The 25,921-nt window shown below is 39.6% G+C and overlaps 1 protein-coding gene across 2 annotated transcripts in view; it reads right to left on the reverse strand.

The window, feature by feature from the left end:
* Nucleotides 1-1,497: 1,497 nt before the first annotated feature.
* Nucleotides 1,498-25,921, reverse strand: part of KIAA1328 (KIAA1328 ortholog) — a 172,290-nt gene continuing 147,866 nt past the window's right edge. For both annotated transcript variants that reach the window (XM_054003892.1, XM_054003893.1), the window contains one exon: nucleotides 1,498-4,697. In XM_054003892.1, coding sequence (XP_053859867.1) covers nucleotides 4,481-4,697 — 217 coding nt within the window. In that variant the 3' untranslated portion in view covers nucleotides 1,498-4,480. The remainder of the gene's footprint in view (nucleotides 4,698-25,921) is intronic.

A 25,921-nucleotide genomic window follows, 5' to 3' on the forward strand; every position in this document is an offset into this window, starting at 1 on the left:
GTTGCCCCCCAGCCCATCCTTTTCCTGCAGCTGGGATGCTCTTCTACCCCCCATTAACAAATGCAGGAGTCCTCAAGCACCAACATTGGCCAGGCCAAGCTGGGTTTCTTGCTGTTTTTTAGGTGAATTCTGCTTTCAAACACCCTAGTCAGGGATCACCATGAAAGCTCTGCTGCACAGCTATGCCAGAGATGCTCGAGCTAGATGTCTCTCAGCTACATGGAGTCACAATATTGTAAAACATTTATTGTCACTGTGAGCAGACAAGCCTTCCAATGATGCAGTGAGCAGGTCTGGATAGGATGAGGCATTTTCCAGAGGAAAGCCACCCCATCAGAGCAGACTACATTGCTTCTGCTGGTTTAAATCACCTCATTCAATATTCTGTGTTGTCTCATGTAGCATGCAGTTATGTAAATTTATAAATCATACACTAATTAGCACACAATTTCATAAATTTAGTAACAGTGAAAAAGGAGGTTTCTAACTAACCAGGCTGTGCTCTCTCCCCCACAGATGGTACAAATTCAAACACAACCTGGAGGTCGTATTTGAGAAAATCTCTGCTGCAACTTCTAGAGTTTAACCCCAGGCTCACATGAACTTTCAAGGGCTGTCTTTTGGATAGCTCAGGCTCAATCTCTCTGAAGTGCAGCTAAGCTCATTTCTCTCCTTCCTTAACATCAAATCTCCACAGCTCATTGGATCACTGCAAATTTTATTTGTTTATTCTGATTCTTGCTCTCCAGTCTCCCATTCTTCAGTCATCTAAGTCACCATCCCTTGCAAGCAATTAAGTTCAGTCCATGCCATACCTGGGTTCTGCACAGTTGCTCTCCATGTGCTCTGGTCTCCCTGCCCAGCTGCTCTAAAGGGGAGATGCTAAAGTTAGGTCAAGGTAATTTCCTTCTTTCCCTCATTTGCCAAGCATACCTGGGACAGTAGCTCCTCAAATGCAGGAACATGATTTGGAAAAGGGTGTGGTTCTTATGGGAACCAGTGTTTGAAAACATTTCTCACCTTAACATACAAGCACACAATTGTCCTTCACTGTCTTGTTCTAGTTTAACTACTCATCCCTGCCCTCTGGCTCACTCCCACTTCATCTCCACCTTTGGTACAATTATCTGCCTTGCATCTTCATCCTTTCTTGCCTTCATCTCCATCCTTTCTTCCTTACTCTTTAATTCACTTTTTTTTGTCAAGGAACATAGTGCTGGCTCTTCAATTCTCTTCTCCTTTGTATTTTGAGACCTCTTACTTCACACTCCAAAGGAGGCCTTGCTCCCTCTCACAGTAAGACCCATGTCCTGGAGAGGAAGAGCACGCTTAAAACAAATTCTTCATGAACCTTAGCAAACTGGAGACTCACAACATAATATGATGTGATGTTGTGGGAAGTGGAACACATTGTCAATGTCAGGACTGACAGCTGAGCTGGACAAAAATCAGAAGATAAGCCAAATAAAAAGTCTGGAAGAATAAATTAAACCCCGAGATAATTTATTAGATAAAGACCTCACATACACATATAAATATGTGCTCGAGATGGGATTCAACAGCAAGACTGGAAAGGCTAGAAATAAAAAGGTTGTGATTATTACAGGTCTGTGATGTGCAAGGTGCACAAAAGCAATAACTACACAAACAGCCAGCAAGTGTGTATGCACGAACCACTTGGGAAGGACACAAACTGAAGGCATGGGTAGGAGCCTTAGCAGCAGTCATGTTACTCATGGAAAACTCAGCCTGATGTGTAGTTAAAGGATATCCACTGGGAACACTCTGGACAAACAGTCTATACTAGACCAACTCCCCAGAAGCAGCTCCCAATATAGAAGCTCAAACTTAAAAGGACACTGTCACGTCATTGCTTTTGCTAGTTTAATTTTTGCATTTCCTCTACTGTTTTAGCAGATGGAAAACAATTCCCCTCCCAGTACCAACTACTGATTTTGTCCTTTCCTATTTGACAATCATTGATTTTTTTTTCTAAGGCTATAAATGTTTTAATAACTTCAACTTTGTAGTGCCTCGTGGCAAAATATCTTTGCTTGCACTGACTACTAAACACTATTCCTAATGTACTGCTGGTAACTAGAGCAAGAGCCAGCATTATAAAAAATTACTTTCCACAGGGTCTATGAAATTAATAGCTTTTGTTTCTTTTGTCCACATCTCACAGAGAGTTAAAGCACACAGCTCTTCACCCATCAGGCATTTCAACCATCTTTTACTAGAAGACTTTGATTCACAAAGGTGTGCCCCCTGTATAGGTCTGACTGAGAGACAGCACCTTCAGCATAGAGCCTGCAACCCTGACAATGTCCTTTTAAAAGAACTACAACCAAAAACTATAGATTCAAGTCAAAAGTCACCTTCAGAATTAGAAATTTTTAAGTGATCATAAGAAATCCCAAAGCAGTTAAATATTGGCACCCACAAAAGAATCAAAGAACAGAATGCTGTCATGGAGTGTTCTCAACACAAAGGCACCTTTCAAGAAATATACATGTATTTTTTGCTATTTTGAAAGGTCAGTTAGCATTTATCAGAAAAGGCAATTAAAGTTTCAGTCAAACTGGAAAAGAGACAAGTAGCAATTGGACTGAAATCAGAGAACTCTTTATAAATGCCAATACTTAAAAAAACCACCAGGAAACAACCCCAAACTCTAAGATCTATGTGATGGTTATCCCCAAATTTCCTGCTGGTCCTTGTATATTTTTCTCTTCTTTCTCTTCCTTTTTCCTGCCCTCTTTAAGCAGCAGATTACTCAGCCAACAGAATAAGAAAACCTATGTTCTCATCTGCTCTACTTGGGCCAGGGCACTGAATACATCTTTGGGACTCAGCAGAAACCTAGGCCTTCACAGGCTCAGGGAGTAGAACAAGAGGGACATTCAACAGCAGATGGACATATTTCAGAAAACTGTAATACCTCACTAAAAGCAGGACAGACCATGCAGGGACTTTCCACAGCAGTAATTTTCTGGTCCAGCAATGCTGCTTTCCTTCTTTTAACTCCTCTAAGCAGCTTTTAAAATTCAGCTGGGATGCACAGAAAGGATATCACCTAATTTCTGATTAAGACCGGGCCTGAATGAAGCAGCCCAGTGTAACCTGAGGTTCTTCTTCCCCTTCACTCTCCTTTTGTTTCATTGACGGAGCATGGTGCTGCCAGGGGCTGCAGTGCTCTCGTCTGAGATCCACTTTGCAGAGCATCACACATTGCACAGGAGGCAGGCAGCAGCCATACCCCAAGCATCAGTACAGCAACTCAACCCAGCCATTAAGATAAGCAGGGTTGCCTAAAGAGACTGTCTGAAAAGGAGTACTGGCCCATGAAGTGGTGTTTGGGAGCAAATGGCCTAGAACTTGCCCATACTGGATCAAGCCTACCTTTCCCTTGCTGCAATTTTACTGTGCAAAATGAGTATTTTAGTCTCATATTTCTAGGAACACATGCCGGTGGCTACTGTTACAATAAAATATGAACACTGCATTGTGGAGAAAATGACCATTAATCCTGTAATGTGCAGTCATTTTTACCAATTCGGCACATTTCTTTAAATAACCAAGTACATGCAGTAGATGGAAATGCATTTAAATAAACTGAAATAGATACAGCATGAATAATTAAAGCTGGCAGGAAAGTGTGCATTGTGAGCTGCTAGTAGAAATAATTACTGATTTGTCTTATTTACAATGGAGCCTGGATCAAAATAGTGCAAGTTAGTGAAAATGTCTTAAGACTGCTCTTATACACAGCACTACTATGTATTTCATCTTGAAAAGTACATCAAATAGGTTTTGGATCTCTACGATGTCTGATTCTGTTCTGCTATTTCAGGGTTACATTACCTAGCACATAAACTCTGTCAAATAGCACTGATTTAAAGAGGAATATAATTCAAACCTGTGCCTAGTACATCAACCTTCAACATCATCTATTAACATTATCAGACACTGTAGAGTCGAGCTTACAATATATCCCCTAAAAACTCAGTGTGTTAAATATCAGAATGTTGAAGGAAAAAGTAGATCATAAAATCAGTGAAAAAGTACTAAAGTGCTTGTACCTTTATAATATGCCAGGTTTTAAACAGACTTGTTTAATTAGAAAATAATCTACTTTGAACATGCTGGTTGTTGAATGTTACGCAGTTCTTGCAAACTGCTTTAGAGCCAAAAAAATCAATAATGAAATATACTTCCGATATAAGGCTGGCAAAATTGTGACTTCAATGTATTAGAAAATGTTGTAGATTTTAAAAAATGCTATTGTAATTTGGTTACTTGGCACATGAAAGGTCTGGGAAAAAAGTTAACACTTTCTGATTGGCGTACCCCAACAACATACTTGCATCATGATCACTAAATCGAAAACCTGGATGCTAATTAGCTGTGTTTTAGAAGAGGGAAAACAAGCGGTGATCACTCAAATAATTTCAGAGTAGCTGTAGACCAAGGAGTAGTGTCAAATGAAGAAGATCTCCTCAAGGAGCCGGCTCTCCTCCAGCTCATCTGCTCTGCTCCTGGGGCTGCAGGGGCTCTGGCACCAAGAGGAGGACAGCCTGTGGTTCACACAGCAGGGTGCATGAGGTTTGTTCCTGTCACGCGATTCTCGGCAGAGCTGTCCTGGAGCTGATACTGGGTTCATAGCTTCCACCAGGTCAAGAAGAAAGGCTTGGTACCTACAGAAACACACCGAGAAAACAGAGCTCTGTTAAGATCACAGCACCATGCAGGAATTGAATCCAGTTTTCCTGCCTCCATAAATCAGACCAGACCTAGATTTGTTTGACAGGGGCCACCGGCACAGAACTATTTTTGCTGTATGGACTCCTGTTCATAACGACAACACAGAGGTACTGAAAAAGAGGCAAGCAAAGCATGGGTGCTCAGGTTATTTTAGGCTGTTTCATCAGCTTTTCCATTTGAGGTGTGTAATGTCTTAGTTGCACTCTGGAGACTGAACACAGACCTCAGAGAGATGACAGCCAAATACACCAAACAAGGCATACCCACACCAGTAATGGTAAAGTGACTTATACACATGCTGCACTCTTTTTTTTTTTTTTTTCCTTTGACTAGACCTCTACACTTGATTTAGTTTCTCAGGGATTTGAAAACAGCAGGAGACTTTATTATTATTGCCACAAACTACATGTGCTTCCTGTAAATCTCTGTGTACTATATGGAGTCTGTCTGGTGGAAGAACTGAAGGAATAGAATCTAAGCAAGGCAATACAAAATCAACACTTGAGGCATCAAGAGGAAAGGCACAGGTGCTAAGCATCACTCAGACTGTCCTTTAAGTGCAAGTACAGACATGGGGGAAGGTGGCAAGCCAATGTGATCTGGTAACGCTCACTGAATAATGGCAGGTACTTGAGACGGGGACTTTCTATTAATATTCAAGGGAGACAAGACTTGATCTAAATACCAGCACAAGATTGATCATTACAATATATTTCCTCCTGTCCAATTTTAAATGTCTTAAGCAATATCATTTCCACTGCTTCCCTAGGGAGCCTGTTCTCCAGTGATGTCTCAGTGATATGTAAGAGATACCACTCCAAAGTTTTTACCCAAAAGTCCCTTTGTTCCATGCTGTTGTTAGCACCAACCTGCCTGAATGTTCCCAACCCTGAAGTGATTCACACATTCAAAGACTTCCATGCACAGAACATTATTCACATTATTCACCCAAATGAAACTATCAGCACAGGTGATTGGATCCTTAGGGTATCTCTCTTGTGAGCAAACAGAGTTCATCTATAGCATGAGGAAACATCTCAAGCTGTTCTCTGCTTTGAGAAAAGCCTCTGTTTTTACTTTTGTGACTGTAAGAACCTAGAAAGACTAAGCAACTAAGACAGCTGGGGGAGGTTTCTCAACTCAGATGGGATGAAAAATCCTTAACAACAAACATCTATAGCAGTTTATGGATATGAGAGATTAGCTGTGGCCCATGTATCTCCTAAAGGCAGACCCCCACCTGTGCTAACAGCCTTGTGCAGCAGTAGGTAAAAGGTTTTCCTACCGTGAACTAGCCATGCCATGAAAAACACCCTTCTTTGTCTCCACAAGTAAGTGCTACATCCCATCCATCATCAGAACACTGCCACAAAATCATTTAGACTGGAAAAGACCTCCAAGAACATCAAGTCCAACCTTTGACTGGTCACTGCCCTGCCAACCAGACCAGAGCACCAGGTGCCACACACGGTCATTTCCTGAAAGCCACCAGGGATGGTGACTCCACTACCTTCCAGGGAAGCCCATTCCAGTGCCTGACATGACAAGTTACTTCACCCATGACAAGATAACTCCTTGTTATGTCTGAGACACAGAACCACTCTCTCGGCTCAAAGGAGTTAGCAGTGGCACTGATGAGTTAATACCAGTGTTAATGGTATTAATGGTGTTAATGGACTACTGAAGTTATGCTATTTATTTTAATTTTTGTTATTTCTTCCAATCTGATGGTCAGTGTAATTTCTAATACAGTCTGACTTGACATTACTGCCTCGCAGGGCTCTCTCCTGCTTGACTACATATTGTTTTATTTTCCTGCAGATGTGTTAGCTTTAATCTCACTCACAGTCAAAAAGCTAATTTGCAAATTTCTTTTGCACATTTTAAGCTTGTCTACATATCTTTCTATTATCTAAGTAGCAAAAAAATGAGTGTCTCAAAATGAAAAAATGCAGCTTTTGTTTCAGTTGGATCTTGTTCATGGCTAACCCTAAGCAAATGTGATGTCTTTTAGTTACCCTAACCAAAAAGTTCAGAAGGATGTGGAGTTTTGGGTAGCCAAACCAGATAATTTTAGAGAAATCTGTTGTTCGTACTAGCATTCAGAAAGTACCCTTTAAAAACTGAAACTCCTCAAAGATATCTCCAACATAAAATGGAATGAGCTGCACTGATAGCAAGAACTAGCGCACAGATATATCAGATTTTTCACATGGAGAAAGTTTAAGACTAGACTCTATATAGATACACACATATGGTTTGAACCCCAAAGAAACCCAGTTAACACACACACTGCTTTCATTAGCCACACCTAAAACTTCTTTTTAGATTAATCTAGTCTAGCATACAAATGCTTATCTCCTCTGACAGTAATGCTATCATAAAATTTCAATTTGTCCAGCAGCCATATGCAATCACAGATTAGGCAGGGGAAACCAAACCAGCCAGTGCATTTACAGCAAACGTGCAGGCCCTAGATTTCAGCAGTACCTTCGAGTTCATTTCTTCTGCAAGTTTATCTAAGTTTTACAGCATTTCTGTTATCAGGAAGGCTAAATGATTTGGCAGATTACAAGCACAGCAAATAGCAAAGATTATGCAAAAGACCAGGTGTTGTAAATCAGTCTATTTGACACCATAGTTATATATGCAATAAAGTGAATGAACTCTGCTAACAGAGCACTATCTGATAAAGAGAATGCTCCTTGCAGGTATTTAATGTTTAATCCCAGGATAATGGTTTGCCCGGTTCATCTAAGTAACATCAGACAGCATCTGGCTGGAGGCAACAAAGTACACCTAGAATGGTTTGAAACTTGCAAAGACAATTTTCTCACCATTTATTTGTATCCTACTATTTAAAAAGACACAGTCAGAATGCTTGAATCCAACTTTCTCTAAAACCAAGGTATGTATTCTTTGCATGACTTGAATAAAAACATAAGTAAAAACAGGCTTTATTATTATTATTATTATTATTATTATTATTACTACTACAACACTTAATGGCTTCAGTCACGTCAAAGTTACAGGATCGCCCAGCCAAGAGTCAGAATATTTCAAACAGGAAAACTGATTTGACAAACTTGGCTTGCCAATAGTGAATGCTCTTTTAAAGGAAACTAATGGCCAAGAGTCTCCTTATTTTGCTACTGCTTTCAGAGGAGAAAAAAATCCCAAACATCCTGCAGAAGTACCAGCACTGTACATTAAGCGACATACAGAAATTCCTCACGTATAGATGTTCAACCAAGCAACCAAATGTCCCATCAGTGCTGATGCTTACACACATTTTCTTTGATAGGTTTTGCCCTCCCAACAGAAGGAAAATGGCATGGGCAACTGTCCCTTTAAGGATGGTGATAATTCAGTCTGTCCTCACTTTTTTGGTACATTTGCCAGTGTGCTGGAAGGTCAGTGAGCAAGGGGAGTGTAACCCAGGTTCTTGTCAATGCATCTTTTGGAGTGGATTAGAATGAAATGTCACATAGTCCAGTGGGTTAAAATATACTCAGGCTCGGTGAGAATGTCCAGGTACCTCCCCTGAGTGGGGAGGGAACTTTCATTCCTCTGGTGCAGGGCCCCAGAAATGAGTCTGGGGGCACTTAGGGAGTCTTTGATAATTTATGATCCCTTCTCAGGGATTGCCTCTCATTTGAGCCAGTAATGCTCCATCAGATCTTCCCTGGGGGAAGGGAGCAGTTTAACAACTAAGAGAGTTATGTAAGGAAGAGCAATTAGCATAGCAAGAAGCACCATCTCACCTCGAAGGATCCAGGTTTTGATAATTCACCTCTTCTGTCTCATGCAGACTAGCATATGTACTCCCAAAAACTCACCTCCTCCCTTGAGAGATGCAAACCTGGCCTTCACAAAGCAGCCTGGCACCTCCACAAATGGGCAAATGTTATGAGTCATTAATCATTAATGGTCCAGTCTCTCACAGCATCTCCGCAACGGACTGGAAAATAATCTCTTTTTTTTTGACACTTCTCCCATGTATACTTTTTCATCTAACTTTAATGAGCTTGAAAGTCTGCACACTTCATCATGGGAGAAGAAAATTTGTAAGGTCTACAAGTTTGCATTAGAAGTCTTAACTATTTAGACAGATAAAGGTTGGTGAAAGCAATCTTCTAAAGTCTCAAAAAAATTCATCAGGAGACAGAACACTAAGAGCTAGTGTACAAAGCAGAAGGAAGGCAGGGCCATAGGCAAGAGAATAGAGATGAGAGTAGGGAGACTAGACCACAGTAAGCTTTGAAACTCTTCTTTCAATGAAGAACTTTCACCTTTGCTTTTATTGTAGAACATAAAACTCCAAATACAGCTCACAGAGCAGCAAAGAGATGCTCAATCTGGGAGGCTGGTACAACTGGGATCAAGCTGACCAAGCTGGTACAGAGCAGAACTGCAACCTGGGTAGCAAAATCCACCCTGGTCAGGCACTGCATAGCGCTGTGAAAGCATTCCCTTCATCTCCTCTGCATTACTAAAATAGGTTGCTAGAAATTTGTCTCCTCAGCCACTAAAACTCTTTTGGAAATTTTATTAGATACTCTCAGCATTGGCTCTTAATTAAATAAGTATCTAGTAGACTTTATAAACTCTTAATGTAAGAAGAGTTTTGTAGTCTATCACTAAGATAACAGGAAACATCATAAACCATTACGATTCAGAACAGATCATTAACCATTCACATTTTAAAAAGGAAAACAAAAATAAACACAAGATGGCACAGACTCAAATCCCTCTTTCCACACTGTGTCTTTTTTGCTGCTCATGCCACAGGAATACAGCTCTCTGAACGACTGCCTACAGGTAAATTGACTTTGTCCCGTGTTTCCAAACTGAACCGGAAGGAAGGCTTTCACATTGTGTGGCGAACACACAAATAGAACTGAGGTTCTGGGAACCATAAGACCGCTTATGCCCAGGATGTTTGGTGAGAAATCACCTGAAACCACTTGGTATTCCTCCTGATAAAACTTTCAGGGCACTCAGAGCTCAGACAGCCCCACAATGTACAGTACCTAAAAAATGGTCAGATTATGCATGAGTGATGCACAGAACACGTAACTGTGCAGGATATTAGAAAGAACAGTAATCTTGAAGGTCTGCTTGCCTCAACTGGCTGAACAGTGATGTTTATTTATTTAGACATTTGGGATATGCCAATGGATTTTTAATGTTTGTCTATTTCCCACTGTTGGTAAAATATATTGTATTTCTTACACATGATCCCATTTTTAAACTACACTATTGTATTTTCATATCATGCAGTCCCATTTAGCCATTAATATTATTTGTTCCTTCCTGAAAAAAAACAGCACAACTTCAACAAGTTTGATATTTGGAGGAGTGGGAATCTCCTTATGAGGCAAATAACTAAACTTATTAGAGTCATAAATACTCTGACAGTAAAATATATGTATATTTCTTTAAACAAGCAGTGTCAGATAATATTTGATCACTATATTTAGAGACATCTTTTCATTTACAGTCTCTGAAAATTTATTCTTCAACCATAAACATGTAGAAAACACATGGACTGTCTCTTTGCAAGGTGATGGCATTTCAACAAAGCATACTGGCAATACAGTTTTGTAGCTGTATAGGCTAACTTTATTTAACTGTATATACCAGAGGAAATAAAAAGGTTTATTTTTATACTACTGCTTATATTTTCAACATAAAGTTCAAAGTGATTTACTAATGTTACATGAATTGCCTTTGAATTACGGTACAGTATTGTGCCTAAGTACAAAGCCTAACACTATTTGGTATTCATAAAACACCACCTGCCCCCAAGCACTTTACAAATGCTAAATACAGCTAAAACCACATTCAAGGGGTAGGGAATAGACCCATTTTACAGAAAATTAAACAGTTTATTGTTATGATAGAGCAAATATCAAATCATTGTTTGACTGGAACAAACAGGGGAAATAAAAGCAGAGAAAAAACAGATGTACATAAGAAGTGGCCTGAGCAGCCAAACTACCTAAAACATGAAGACACCACACTAGTGATACAACCTGGGGCTATATGGAAGAAACAGCTATCATCCACACCCAAGCTCTACATGTGAAGGGAAGAACTCAACCCAAATTAAAGGGTCCTAAGCACCTCCTGCCATCTTTAGTCTGGCATCCACAATTACAGCATAATGGATGAGAAGTTATCTCCATGGCTTGTACTTTCAACACCTATGTACCAACCCCCTATCCATAAATTTGCCTAATGGTTTTTTCAACCTGCAGTTTCCAACACATCCTGTGACAGCAAGCTCAGCAAGTTCACTGCTGTTGACAGACATACTTTTGTGTTTGAACACCTTGCTAGTATTGCCTTAAGGACTAACTGCAGTTAAGTCTCTTTCACATGGTGGAATCTGGTAAAAAACAGCTGCACATTCAATTTATCCACCACCTTCACAATTTTGAACCCCTGATCATTTTCTCAGTCTTTTCCTATCCAAAGTCATTGCTTCTTGGTCTCTCCTTAAACTGCTTCATCCTGCTGATAAAATGAATTGTTCTGTGCACTTTTCCTAGCTTCCACTACAGCTTTCTTGAGAGGCAAAGATCAAGCAGAATCAAAACGTGGCTACAGCAAGACCTATGTATCCATAAGCTGCTGAGAAATTCCAGAAAGGTTTGAACTCTACAAATCCTAGCCACCTGCTCTGAGTTCAATATCACGTAGCCATGGTGCTGATGACTCTTCCCCAGGTAAATTACAGTTTCCTTCGCTCCATTTTGATTTGCCTTTTAGGAGTTATTCACTACTGACATATTATTGGATTACCTGAAAGACTTAATACTGAAACACACAAATTTATTAGGTCACTCAGGATATTCTGCTGTTCACTTCTCACCCCAGGTCACTGATGAAGAACCAGCCCAGTGAGATCCGGGGGAATGCCTCTGCTAACTTTAAAAAATGAACATTAAGTCACTTTGCTTGCTATCATTTAACCACCAGTAAATCCCTAGAAGGAATAGTCCTCCAATCCTACAGAAACTTGATTTCTGTAGCAACTTTTGGTGTGGAACCTTGGCAAAGGACTTTTGAAAATGCATAGGGCTGAGCTGATACCCTAGATTCTTCTTTCTTCCCCACTCCCTGCTCTGTGAGAATAATCCAAGTCTTAACCAGCAGGCTATTTGGCCCAGGAAACCTGAGATGAATATGTCAATGAACATTAGAGTTTGGTTGGGTAGGAAGTGAAAGCTGAGAAAGAGAAGCTGATCTTGCAGTCATTCCCTGAAAGGCCACACATCAGGATAAGGGAGCTTGTCTTTCATGTGTGAACTGCACCTTCAGAGACCAAAACACACCCTTAGGGGATATTCCCATGTACTGAATGTCAAGACACCAAAACTGAAATAAACTACAACACAGTGAAGGACAATTCATGAGGCTGAAATATCAAGAGAAGGAACAAGATTAAATTAAGAATTAGAGACAAAGGGACTGTGACAGCCTGAGATTCCCATTTTACTTTCAAACAGGCTGGAACTCAAGCAGATACTGCTATATATGTATTTAAAACAAATCCAGGTGGAGGCATACTTCTCACCTGCAACAGGTCTGTATCTTCCAAAAGCATTTCAGAGTTTCTTAGTTCTTAAAGAAAAAGATCAGACTGCAGAATATTTCAAAGCAATTAAAAAAAGATCTGAGCCTTTTCTTTAAAATATATCATACAATGTAAAACAGAATATATTTATACAGTGTCCTCAGCAAGAGCCTCCTGGAGTGCTGTAAAACCCACACCCACGTAATAGAGAGCTTACACTATCAGAGACTAAGAGAGCTCTCCGAGGCAGTATTCACAGAATCATAACCTAGAGAAGGAAAAGACTTATTAGACCATCTAGCCCTCTCCCTGCTGACAGAACTGCTCCCTACAGTGTGCTTCCTCACATTTGTTGCTAACAATCAGCCTCTCTCTACTCTCCTTGGGAAGCCATTCCACAGCCAAATATATCTCATGCTATCATTACCATTATTACTTATTTATGGGCCACGGTATAACCTAAAGGGCCTTGATCAGGATCAGGGGGACCAACTCTAGTACCACTTGTAAGAGCACTCCTCTCTCCAAAAGAGCACACAGTCAAAAGAGGTAAGCCAAAGCCCAGTGGGAAACATAAAACATACCATTAAGGAGAACAGAATAGTATGTGAAGTGTCACAAACGTCCCATGAATTTTTGCTTCAGAGTTTGGTGGGAGGGAAAAGTGTGTGTCACGAATAATAACATCTTTCTGATAGTCACCTAAACAAAGAGGATTTTCTTCCTCCAAACTTCACCCTATTAGTTATGGCTAAAGATCATCTGGCATGGTACTGAGAAATCAGTCTTCTTTTTTGATGCAAATACACTTTAAGTATTTAAACAATGTTACATTTTTTCGTTCTGCTCTAGTCTCAGTCAACATTTATCTGAGCCACACATATTTTAATATTCTCTCATAAATAAATACCTCCAGCATTGCAACAGATTTTGCCACTCTCCTTCCATCTTTGACAATTTTTTCCAGTAAGCAATCATCCAGAAATAAGCACCATATCCCCTAGAGGGGCTGCACAGAAACAGAGATCAGCTCCCTCCAGCACCCACACAATGGTTGTCTGTGCACATTCAGCCCTTCTGCTGCTGCTTCCTTGCTCCACAGGTCCCTCCCTTACCTGTAGGTCTTGCAGAGCACTGAATTCAATGCCTCATTTTCTGGGTTACTAACAATTATCACCAAGTCGTGTGGAAAGCAGCATCGGAGATTACAGCCCTCGCACAGGAGAATTTGGAGAGAAGCAGCAGAATAGATAACAGTATCACACGCCTGCTAACTGAAATGTGCTGTGCTTGGCAGTGTTCTGGGATGAGCCTCCCTCCCCAGCATGGTAAACAGTAGTGAAGAGCTAAAGAGGACTTGGACTTGAAAGAGGCTGAGGACTCTGGTTTGCCCCTGGCCATTTGCATACCAATCAGTGCCAGTGCTCTAAAGGACACCAGATCCAGCAACAGCATCTCAAAAAACTTCAGCCCTAAGGCAGGGCTGATAAAGATATTTCGCCCCCCCACCCCAGTTTTTATCCTGGCTTCACCAATGGTAGCATCCAAGCAGCTGTCATTACTGAAATAAGAGTTACTGCTGCTCTCATTCCTCCTTGCTACACAAGCAGGACATTTTCACTTACCTGCTCATCAGAGACCAACACCTGCTTTCCTCACCTTTCTACATTCCCATCTCAGTGCTCCCAATCCAGTTATCCTACCTCTTTGCTGCTGGTAACTCAGCCTTTGTTATTTGGACTCAGACCCTCCTGCTGCCCTGTTACCAGCCTGCCAAATACAATTCAAAGTGGTGCTTCATTGTTTTTGTCTCTGTGTGTTTTTAGTAGTTAAATAATAACTAACTAACTAAAGACCAAGAATAAGAAACACCACTGATCATTTATTTCAAGGTATGGCTGCAGGCTGCAGCTGAATTGGCATAACTGAGGTTGTAATAATTCTGGAAGAGGGAGGGTGAACGACAACATGAGTGCTGGGAAGAAACCTTTTAAATCAGATCTGCCAGTGACAGAAGAATAATTTAGAATGAAGTTTTAGTACAAAAGAGAGAAATTACAGAACCAGGTAACTACCACAGAGTTTAACAACCACCTTCTGCAATCACTCTGTTTGTATTGTCCTTCTCTCCCCTCCCACACAGCCGTTTCTGTGTCATCAAGTCTGAAAGCTCTTCAGATCAGAAAATGAACCTTGGTGTATGTACAGCACCTGGGGCCCTGATTCTACTGTGATATTACATAACAACTTTGCACTTCAGAGCACACTTAGCTTTTATTCCTTTTAAGCACTCTATCATCATAGCACATCTTCAGCAAGATCTTCACCCTTTATTGTTCTGGGCCAAAACTAAGCTGTCATCATCTTTTCTGCCATACTTCATCCCCCTACATCTCCTGCCTTAACAGCCTTTCTTTTCAATTTTTCACTCTTACAAGTTTGTCCCCAAGCATCCTTCCCCTCAAAGCAAACTCTAATTCAATGAATCATCTTCAAAATTGTGCCTTTTCTTTTATAATTTACTAAAGCTTCTGACAAAGGGTTGCATATGTAAGTCACAGTATAATCCTGCACCTCCTCTCTACCAGTCTCAGTGCTGCTCCTCAGTTTTGATTTCTTTTGCACTTCTCATCTCTTCTTCCTAGCACACTTTCAGCAAAACTGGGACTACCTCACCCTACAACTTTGTGGGTATTAAATAACTACAAAACAATTCTAAGGGGCATGGCTTAGGGGAAAAAGAACCCCACCACATACAGTTTGCTAAGTCTATCACCATTTACATGTATTAGCAACCTGTCTTTTTCGCAAGCTCAGTCCAAATTCCCAGCCTGCCAGATAATAAATCAACTCTTTGCTTCAGTTGTACAGTCACTGGGAGATCTGCATAGTTTTAGGTCAAGCATTTATACCCTTTTTATGATTCCAAAGTTTCTTACCTTGTCATTTAGTTACTGAACTGTGAGCTTTCATTGACTTTCTAACCATTGTGGCAAGAACTGCGAGTAGCTGTGCAAGATTTAAAACCTCAGTGAGCAGAGGAGTAAAATCAGACTGCAGTAATTTTAAGTATATATTGGGGTGGAACCATGACCCTATGGAAGCCAATGGAAGTTCTGCCACCATTTCACTGGGGTTGGCTTTCTTCCCTGCCATTTCTTGTGCTGGGTGACTAAGTACTGCAAGCTCTATATTTTATACTTTGGAAATAAGATGGCCCAGAATGCTTGGAAATAGTTTATTCTACCATTCTATTTTCCCTTTTATCCCCCCCCCACCCCATTCTGGTTAAATATTTTACATACAGTCAATTGCTGTACCTAAATGGCAATTCTTCTTGTGGTTCTGCATGATCCTTCCTCTCCTGCTTGTCAGCTTAATTTCTTCTGCTGTGGCGTGGAGTGTGTAATAGCAAATCTAGCACTCAAATTCTTGTTTCTTAATTATCTCTGCCCTGTCAGCTATATCAGGGAAAACAAGTTGGCATTAGACAATTCAGATACAAGTAAACATCCAGTTGTGATAATATAGAGTCCTGCATTACTGTCATTATGGAAAAAGCTGTTTCAGGGAGGCTTAAAAAATTAAATAAGCCCAGCACTTCTAAATGGCTAAAAACCTAAGGATATCTAAATTATTCTTCAATATCTTAATCATCTGGGAGAATCATGATCTTATATAATGGCCATTTTAAATGAAAGGTTTGCTGCTCTCCACGGTTACCACTTCATTTTTAATTGTGAATTAAAGTATAATTTAGGGTGGCTGTATGCCAGCTTGACTAGAGAAATTTAGACAGTAACTCTGGTTGAAAGAAGGGGGGAAAAAGCAGTTGGATTTCTTTAAGTAATAGAAAATCACTCACCAAGTTGTACTTTAAAACAAAACACTAGAGCTTTAACTCGACAAACTGACTTGAATTAAACCACAGAAAAAAGTGCTTGCACTGTAAATCTTACAGGGCAGAAGTGATGGTAGGTTATCATTCTGCTTATTAGCATGCACTTTGGAGAGTTCAGGGCAAGTATGGATACGCATTCATTCCATTTTATGCTGCACATTACAGAAAACACATTCCTCATAAATAATTCATAAATGCATTGTCTGAAATTTCAGATTCCAAAAATACAACACCGTTTTCAACTTTATGGTTGCTTGGTCTTCAAAACAGAAACAGACAATTGGATGGATGGACTTCACAAACCTGATAAGAACCCATCAGTCAGAATTACACTCCAGAGGTAAATGCAAACATCTCCCAGGCAAGGCCATGATGATAGACCCTGTGCATGTGCTAGCAGCCCCTTGGAAGGGAACAGGCAGAAAAGGAGAAAGGGCAGAAATAACCACATAGTGAGGTGTGGTGGAGAGCTAGTAAGTTGAAATTGGGTAGAAACTCAGGGGAATTTAAATTTAAGGTATATTAACAGTCAAAATACAAAGACTGAATATAACTTGTCTTGCAAAAAGCCCATTCTTCAGACCAGACTTCACTAGAAACTTAAGCTCTGCTTTTTGTTCTCAGCTTTTAAGTGGTATCACTTTGTTTATGACATAGTAACTGGCATCATCTTTATGTCAGCTATACTAACTACCACAAGTGAGGTGAATAGGTTCTTGAACTTCATTTGAAGTCTAATTCCTGCACAGAGCAGAGTGACCACAACATACAAAAGAAACTGAAGTATGCTTCACAGGCTGGAGTGCTTAGGGTTCATATACACAGTGATTTCTGTATCTTGCTGACATTACAAATGTAGCTTATACTCAGTTATTTTTTTATCTTCATACCACGCTCAGAAACCTGACATCAGATAGCAACTGCTTTTCAGCTAGATTTGCATTCCCTTGCTCTGTTCTACTCACCTCCCAATGACAGGCACACACAATTTGGGGTACCTTACCTAGGTATCTCTTATCTAGAGAAATATTTGGTGCCCAGCTCCTAACAGAACAACAACCCATGATCTCCCTATGCATCAGCTCTTTATATGAACCAATTCCCTCCAATTTGCCTGAGAACAAACATTGCAACTGAGCTCAAATACTTGGCATCCCAGTGCACTGAGTGCTTGGGTGCAGACCATATGTGAAAAAACAATGCTCTCATAAAAATTGTATTCCAGTACCCAACTGCTGTAAAACTTCTCACTCGGTGCTCCAGCATGGAAAGACTGGGACTATCTGTCACTCTATTCCATTTCCAGGTGTGCTGAACTCTCTGGGGTAATATTTAAATCAGCTGAGATTTCATACATCAAAGATGAGGATACATAATTCAAGAGGAGCCACTGAGATAAAACAGTAGCTGTAAAAAATACGGCGTGTTGGTGGTGCCTGGTTTAGCATGTCAAAGAGGGGCCACTGCTGGCGAGGAGCCGCATGCCGCCGGCACCGGAGCAGGTCGTGTGGCAGAGCAGGCACAGCCTCTGTCTGCTTCACAGGGACACAGCCACCGAGCAGGTCTGGCACTGTGCAAGTACCGGGTTGCAAGGCACCCTACAGAAAAAAACAACAGTGAGGCACAGAGCACGAGGTGCTCAGGACCGGTGTCCCTTGGCTATAGTCATCACACGCTAACAACCTCTTTCAAAAACTTTACACAGGTGGTAGGTGTCCCACTGAGATAAATTACCTACTTTCAGCTACTGAACAGATGGGCAGGGAAGTGAAATTTTAGTTTGTTCATTCCCAGCAGTAACTAGCAAAGATGATCTGGGCTGCTGCAGGATTACTTTCCGATAACCACACACCTGCAAACAGTCCATGATTCTGTTAGAAACTACATAGGGTCACTAATACACTACAAAATAAGGCAGGGCACTTAACAGCTCAAGAAACTGATGCTAAGTCTCTCATTCCCATATTCTTCAGAATATACTCCACGCTGAGTGAGGCCAGAAAGTGTAGAGAGAGGAACCTCAACAGGCAGGAGAAATGGGCTCACAAGCATCTCACAACCTGCAACAACAGGAAATGCCTGGTCCTGTACTTGGGGAGGAATAGCCCCAGACACCAGCACATGGCAGGTTTGACTGGCTGGAAAGCAGCTTTGCAGAAGGATCTGGATACTTGTCCTGATACACAAAAAACCCTGAATAGAAGCCAGCAAAGACCAGAACTGCTGAAAGGTCAAGGGAGTTATCTTCCTCCTCAACTCAGCACCAGTGAGACACAGCTGGAGTCATGCGCCCTGTGCTGGATTCTCCAGTGTAAGAGACATGGACTCAGATGAAGATGATTAAGGCTTTGATGTATCTGACACAAAAGTAAAATGTGAGAAAGCTGGCACTGTTCAAACTGGAGCAAACACAGCTCAGAGTGATCTCACCAATGGGTATAAACACTTGATATGGCAAGGAAAGAAGCTGGAGCCAGGCTCTTCTCTGGAGCGCCCAGTGAAAGGACAAGAGGTAATGGGCACAAATTGAAATACGGGAAATTCCATTCAAATGGAGGTTAAAAAGTTGTCTTGCTATGTAGGTGGTTGAACATTGGCACAGACTGCCCAAACACAGACCAAAAGGGCAAAGACTGGCTACAAAGGACTGGCTGCTGATCAACCACCCATGCAGTGAAGGCATCATACAAACAGGGAAGTTTAAAATACCAATCAATGCCTGCAAACCAGGAATCTCCAGAAACAAATCAAAACATGAACCAAGGACTTCTGCCCAGAAAAGTCTGCAACTCATGAAAACCAGGATTATGGGAAACCTGATGTTATATTTGAACAAGTCACTTCAACAAGCAACAACTTATACTTTACCAAGTCACTTAGAACTATTCACATGCAAATAAATTGCAGTGTAGCCCAAACCCTTGTACATATGTCTTTTCTTTTTAAATAAGATGGTCATAGCCACACTGTAAAAAACTTAACAAAAACTGTTTTAGTATCTTCCCTTTAAGCTTGCAAATATTTTCCTGGCAGAAGTCCTGAGCTAACTTTACAGCAAGATCTCTCAAAGGAAACAGAACTTTAAAAAAAAAAAACCCTCAAAAAAAAATACGCTACAAAATGAATGTGACCCAGGGACTTACCCTTCTATGCAACAACACGATCAGAGTGCACAGAGACAGTGAAGTCCGCAGGGCGTGAAATTAAAATTTTCACACAGATACAATGAAGTAATGATACAATGTTACAACCTTGGCACAAAAATCTTCTGGTTTGAGTAAAGTCAATGTCATGTGATGTTACGGTTTGTGCACTGGTAGAAAGAGTCTGCTGCTAAAAAGTTCATAGCAAAATAGTAGAGGCAAAAGCAAGAAAATTGTACAGCTAATTACAACAGACCTGTACATTCTAGTGATCCAGACATCCCTTAAGATGCTCATCACAGTTGAATCAGGCTGTCAGTGCAGGCTGATTTAAGAAAACACACTTATCTTTCATGTCTAGAAATCTAGCTGCTGAGAGGCCATTAGGAAATAAGAAAAAGATTGGCAAGGAAGGGGAAGGGAAAAAACAACTCTCTTATGAGGTCAGTTTGTTCCCTACAAACAAGATAGATATACAGGTTCAAAATTCCAAGCATATGGATAAGAACAGGGATGCACAGAGCAATTAACAGAGTCAAGCAGAAGCTGGGATGAGCAGCAGCTGGAGCACTGTTAAAGTCCTTCTAGGAATTGCTTCACCTGCTACAGTAAAAAGAAAAGGCTGTGCTGGAAGAACACTGGCTCCTAAGCAAGGACAAGGTCATTGGAACAAGAGAGGAGCTTGAAAAATTCCGGGCAGAAGCAGGCACAGGGCCACAGACACTTCAGAATATCATGCCACATGACAGTGGTCACGTGCAAAGCAAGCAACCTTTGTACTGCAGATACTCCAACACAGTCCCACAGGGATTCACCAGACACTTTGCAGGGAGCAGGAAGCATTTTATTTCTAAGAGTATGGAAAAGTCTCTCATAAATCATAAAGCTGCTTGTACATTAGGATGTTTCACAGAGACCCAACAGACTGACACATATGCATGTATTCTATAAAATATAGAGGCCTGAATTCTGTGGGGGAAGAATCGAAATTCAGTAATACTGCTCATCTCAAACCACAGTTTTGTGATCACAGGCACAGAAGTTAATGCTTGCAAGAACTACTGGCATTGCATTTCCAGTAACCCTTCTGGAAATATAATAGAGAAAGTCAGTCTAACAGTGCAAAGGTCATTTCTTACAAGACAAGTTTCTCATTCTGCTGATCCAAGACGGTTCATACAGAGAAACATACAGCCAAATGTGACTTAATAAAAACTTCAAGTCTTCAGCTTATTAATTTTTTTTTAATTTTTCTCATTTCATTCCAGTGATTTCATTAGGTTAGATTTCTTCATCTTTATTATAAAATAATCAGAACTGAAATGTTTCAATAAACCCAATTTCTGTTTTAAGTAGTAAAAGATGATTCAACACAGATGAAGCAAAAATGAAAGTTAAAAGTACAATGGCATTAGAGGCTTTGAGAATATACTTTAAAAGATGTTAAATACATATATTATATATTAGTACTCTAGAATGTCTTTGTTTTTTACATTAGAAAAAAGAACTGTATCAACAATTTTTTTTTTCATAGAATAAAAGAATACTTTGGGTCAGAAGGGTCTTTTAAAGGTCATCCAGTCCAATCCCTTGTAGTAAGCAGGGACATCTTAAACTAGGTAATTTTCTCTATATTCTCCAGCACTATAGAACAAAGCAAAATATTTCAAAACTTACAGGTGGGAAGAAAGAAAGGTGAAAAACAACACTTAAGTCACCACCATTAAAACAGAGTGCTAACTTAGTACAGGGCAGAAACAAAGATACAATATTATTCTCAGTAAAATTTTAGATTTCCATCATATTTCCAAATTATTTCCCTCCTAACACACTCAGACTAAAAGAAATAATTCTTTTTTTTTTGCCCCTCAGAGGGCCATAAACTAAGTACCATCCCAAAAACAACACAAAACAGATCAAAATTAACATATATGGCCCCAATCTACTGGGGAGCTAGAAACATGTTGCATGGAGAAATTTAAATATTAAATATAATCAGTATCTACAATTAAATAAATGGTGAAAAAATCCAGCAAGATACTCTTTTCCTTTTCGATTATTTAAATGTTGAAGTGATAGCTTCAGTGCTCTAATCATAGCCCATCACAAAGCCAAACTTAACAATGATCAATAGCATGTTTTTTTGGAAAGGAAATGTGGCTTAGTAAGAGAAAAAGGTCACACCTGCAGTAGAAACTGGTGCACCCAGCATGAATAAAGATCTGTAAACAGAGACTATAACATCACTCTCTGTTTCGTACAACTCAGTATCAGAAAGCTAAAGGGATGTTACCTGTTTCAGGGTTCCCCAAATTAAAGCCAATAAAATAAAAACATATTCAGTTCAGTAGTTCAAAGTTCAATATTCTTTATACTGAAACACCACCATTACTTTCCCCAAACAAATGTAGAAGATACCTTGGCTCTTTCATTACTCTACCCAGGAAAAATCAGGACCCAAATTTTCTGTTATGATATCCTACTGAACTCATGATAGATATATAATATGTTAAGATTGAGACACAAGCCTGATACTGTTTTTTTCCAATCAGAAATGTCTCAACAAGGATGATAAGAGATAATAGTTATTTAAAAAATAAATATTTAAAAATCATTATTATAATACATATATTAAGAATTACTTTAAAAAGCTTTATGAATTAGAGGAAATGACAATAACAATCTTGAAATATGTGACATTTAGAAACACAATAATGATAAAAGGTCAGGATACAAGCTCACTGCTGGTTTCTGTCTTCATTTATATCATCTGAATGTGCCATCTCACAACTCTGTCTGATGCCCACCAGTTTTTCCAGTAGACAAGACAAGAAAGAATTGTTCCCTACTCATTTTCTGCAGGCCACTTTTAATTTTATTAAATTCTGATAGTACCCTTAACTCAGCTACCTCTTTTCCAAGCTGAAGAGTCCTAATTGTGCTGTTCATTCCATAAAATCTCTCTCACATCTGCGAGCAATCCAGATTGCACTACCCAGATGTAACAACCAACACACAATAACCTCTATTGAGCGAAACTTTGCTACAGCAGTCCTTCACTTCAGAAGTGGAAACAATATAAAAATGAGAAAGCTTGTTAAAAATAATGGTCATCCTAGGGCTCCAAAAATGGAGATTCAACCTATGGAGAAAGACTTCAGAGGAATGAAAAGAAACCTTACCAGTTTACGTGAAACAGTAAACTGTCAGCCAGTCCAGTCTAAATGAAGAAAATGGAACAAGCTGCTACCTCAAGGGAAGGAAAAAAAATACCACAAACCCACAACATCGAACCCCACAAAGAATTCCAGCCAAAGAATAAGGGTTATTCTGCTGAAAGCATTAGGTCCAATAACAAATCCCAGTTTTAAGTATATAAAATATAGAAAGTTTAAGTTAAAGCTAGAAGAAAATGAAGTTACAAAAGGAAGAGGATGATAAAGCTACAGCAGAAAAACTCCATGTGAGGACTTATGATGAAGTTTCTGAAGCTACAGAGGACATGGTGGAAGACCTGTTTGAAGGTGAAATGTCTTGCAAATAAATTACAGAAGAACTCTACGTGAATGAACAAAAATTAATTGCTGGGATCAGCTGATACTCACTCAAACTTCTGAAGGAGCTCAGGTATGAAACAGCTGAACTGTTAACTGTAGCTTGTAAGTTACTGCCTAAAACTGCTTCAGTTCTGAGCAAATGCATGTTTTGGTTTTTTTTTAAGTGATCTGGAAAGAGGAGAAATCTACAAATGAAGAGGTCTAATGTTTAGAACAAGCATATTGATAGAAATTATAATAAGGAATTAATAAACTTGACATATTGGCAGAGATTAAATATAAATTCCTCATTCACTGGGGACCTCTACAAGATTCGTAAGATTATTATGCATATAAACAAGGAAAATATAGTTTATATAGTCTATCTGGAGTTCCAAAAGTCCTCCAGCAAATCTATTACCAAAGACTTAAAAGCTGACATAAACTAAGAGAAAAATCCATTAATGGACAGATAACTGGCTAAAATTCAGGAAATTAAGAGAAAACATTAAAACTAGTCTGCTATAAAGTGGCCAGAGAGGTCACCAGTGGAGTTCACAGAAATTTGTGACGGCCTGAACTCTTTAATGCATACACAAGTGGCCTAGAGAAAGGACAAATAAGGAAGAGACATTTGTTGATAATACTACACTATTCATGGTAGCTCAAAGAAAAGCTAGATGTCTTTATAGAGGCAGAAAACTAGAATATCACAAAGGCTTAAAGAAGTATGGAAATGGGGCAAATCAGACGCTATAAAGCAAGAACTGGTTACTGTCCTTAGGTGACAGAGAGGCAGGAATGTATTTTTGAAGGAGGAAACTCATCAGGTGGAAATAACTGTGAAATACCTAAGAACATAGAGCTGTGTCTGCATGCTGAGACCATCCCCTGGTGCACAGCACATCTGATGGGCAGGGATGGGACAAGACTGGTGCCAGGCCCTGGCATGACCAAAAATCACTGCAGTACCACAGTCCCCAGTTTCGAGTTACAGGGCATCACCAGGTACAACAGTTCAAAACAGGACTCTCCAAAGCAGCCAAACTTCCATCAGCACGATTTTTATTGAAAATATTTCTACATTACAAGCTCATGTATTGCTGAAATAGATGCTGCATGCTCACAATCAGGCATATACACACCCTCTCCCAAAGTGGAGGGCTTTACATCTTTGATGCCTAAGCCCTTCAATTCATAGCACAAGCATTAAAAGTATATTAATAATCAGGGCACTGACCATGCAGCACATAGGTTAACCCTGCATTTGCCTCCAATCCATAATGAAAATATGAATGACAACTTATTTTCAGTTCCACATATTCAGCTATAAGAGAGATAAGGTGTCAGTGTGTGTTACTCCAGGCTTATTTTACAGCTCACAGGGATAACAGGTATGACCAAAAGGATATTTAGCTGGTTCTAAAATAAAATAGTGAGGGTAACTAGTTCAGTTGTCTCAAGATAAGCAAGACAAATTCCATCCTAACTATACCATCATCACAGGTAAACCTCATTACTGCATGGGCCAGCCAAGCACGAAGAAGTGCTGTGCCAAGATCCTGCCCTAAGGAGTTTACAGCCTGAAAGGCCCAGGAAAGTGAAGGAAAGAAGAAAAACGGAATTTATTAAGCATAAGCAATATGGTAGAAGGATAGCAGAGACATCTTTTGGGGCAAAGGCTTCTTAAAGTAAGATCTCAAAAATAAAACAAATCTCCAAAAAACAAGAGGAAATGTCTCAGGTGAGAAAAGAAATTACTACAATACTAGGAACAGAATACTTGCTTAGAGAACCATGAAGACAGGACTCAAGACTGATCTTACCTTGCCAAGCTTTCTAGAAATTGCCATCACAGTAGTTCTAAAAACGTTTTTAGAAGTACAGGGCAGAACACTCAAGGTATCAGTGCAGGAAAAAGAGACAGTAACTTTTTTTTTTTTTTTTACAAAGGAGTAGAGGAAAGTACAGAGGAACCTCAAAATATTTTGAGGCTGTTTTAATTGCTGTGATTACAAATGCAAACAGGAATTATATCCAACGAACTAACATTCTCTTAAGATTTGATGTGGTATTTGAGAACCTGCAAATGCACATGGGGAAAATTGTAAAAAATATTAATTAAAATAACAATGAAAATGATGCAAGGAGTTAAATCAGTTTCATAACATGATTTGTACTCTATTTTCTTTTGCTTATTATTACTTTCAAACTACAGTCAACTTATTGTCATACCACTGAATGATGGAAACCTTGCCAACTACTTCAAAACTGACACGTTTTCTGTTGCACTGAGCATTCCCAGAAGACGTTTCCCCTCATTTTAATACAAAATCCTGTCAGATCCATGGAGCTGAAAAAAAAATGTGTAAAAGATACGTAGCTGTAATAGACCTCCCCCAACTAGTCGAGTTTGGAATAAAAGACGATCAAAAAAGACTCAAAGATCCAGTGCTAGATTAATGCAAATATCTGCTTGTTTGCAAGTGTACTTTTTGATTAAACTGGCATACATCAAGTACAATTAGAAGGGTTATTTATAACTAAGAAATACATAATTCTGCATTTTAATGAGGGTGACAATTACAGCCAACAGTTGGTAATTAACATTAATCCTTTTGCACTGCAAATCAGAATTTCCCAATATGATTTTCATTGTCTGCAATGGACACACCAAAACTGTTATTGCAAAGTACCTATTAGGTGGGCTGCTTTGACGCAAATAGGTGTTCCTGTTACACACAGTAAAGAAAGAAGCCAATGATGTGTTAAATTTGATAACCTCAGATGTAAATACAGAATGTCACTTCAAAAATTTACTTGATGTCTACAACACAAAATACAATCAAGTCTTATCATTTTCATGGCTGAACCCAATTCCAAGTTTCCCAAGAGCCAGGCTTCACAGGTGAAATCTGATTTCAACACAAGCTTGAAATCTCCCATTGTTAAATTTGGTTTAGATCCCAGCCCTGAGTTCACATCTGCATTT

The sequence above is a fragment of the Vidua macroura genome, chromosome Z, assembly GCF_024509145.1.
Source record: "Vidua macroura isolate BioBank_ID:100142 chromosome Z, ASM2450914v1, whole genome shotgun sequence".
NCBI lineage: Eukaryota > Metazoa > Chordata > Aves > Passeriformes > Viduidae > Vidua > Vidua macroura.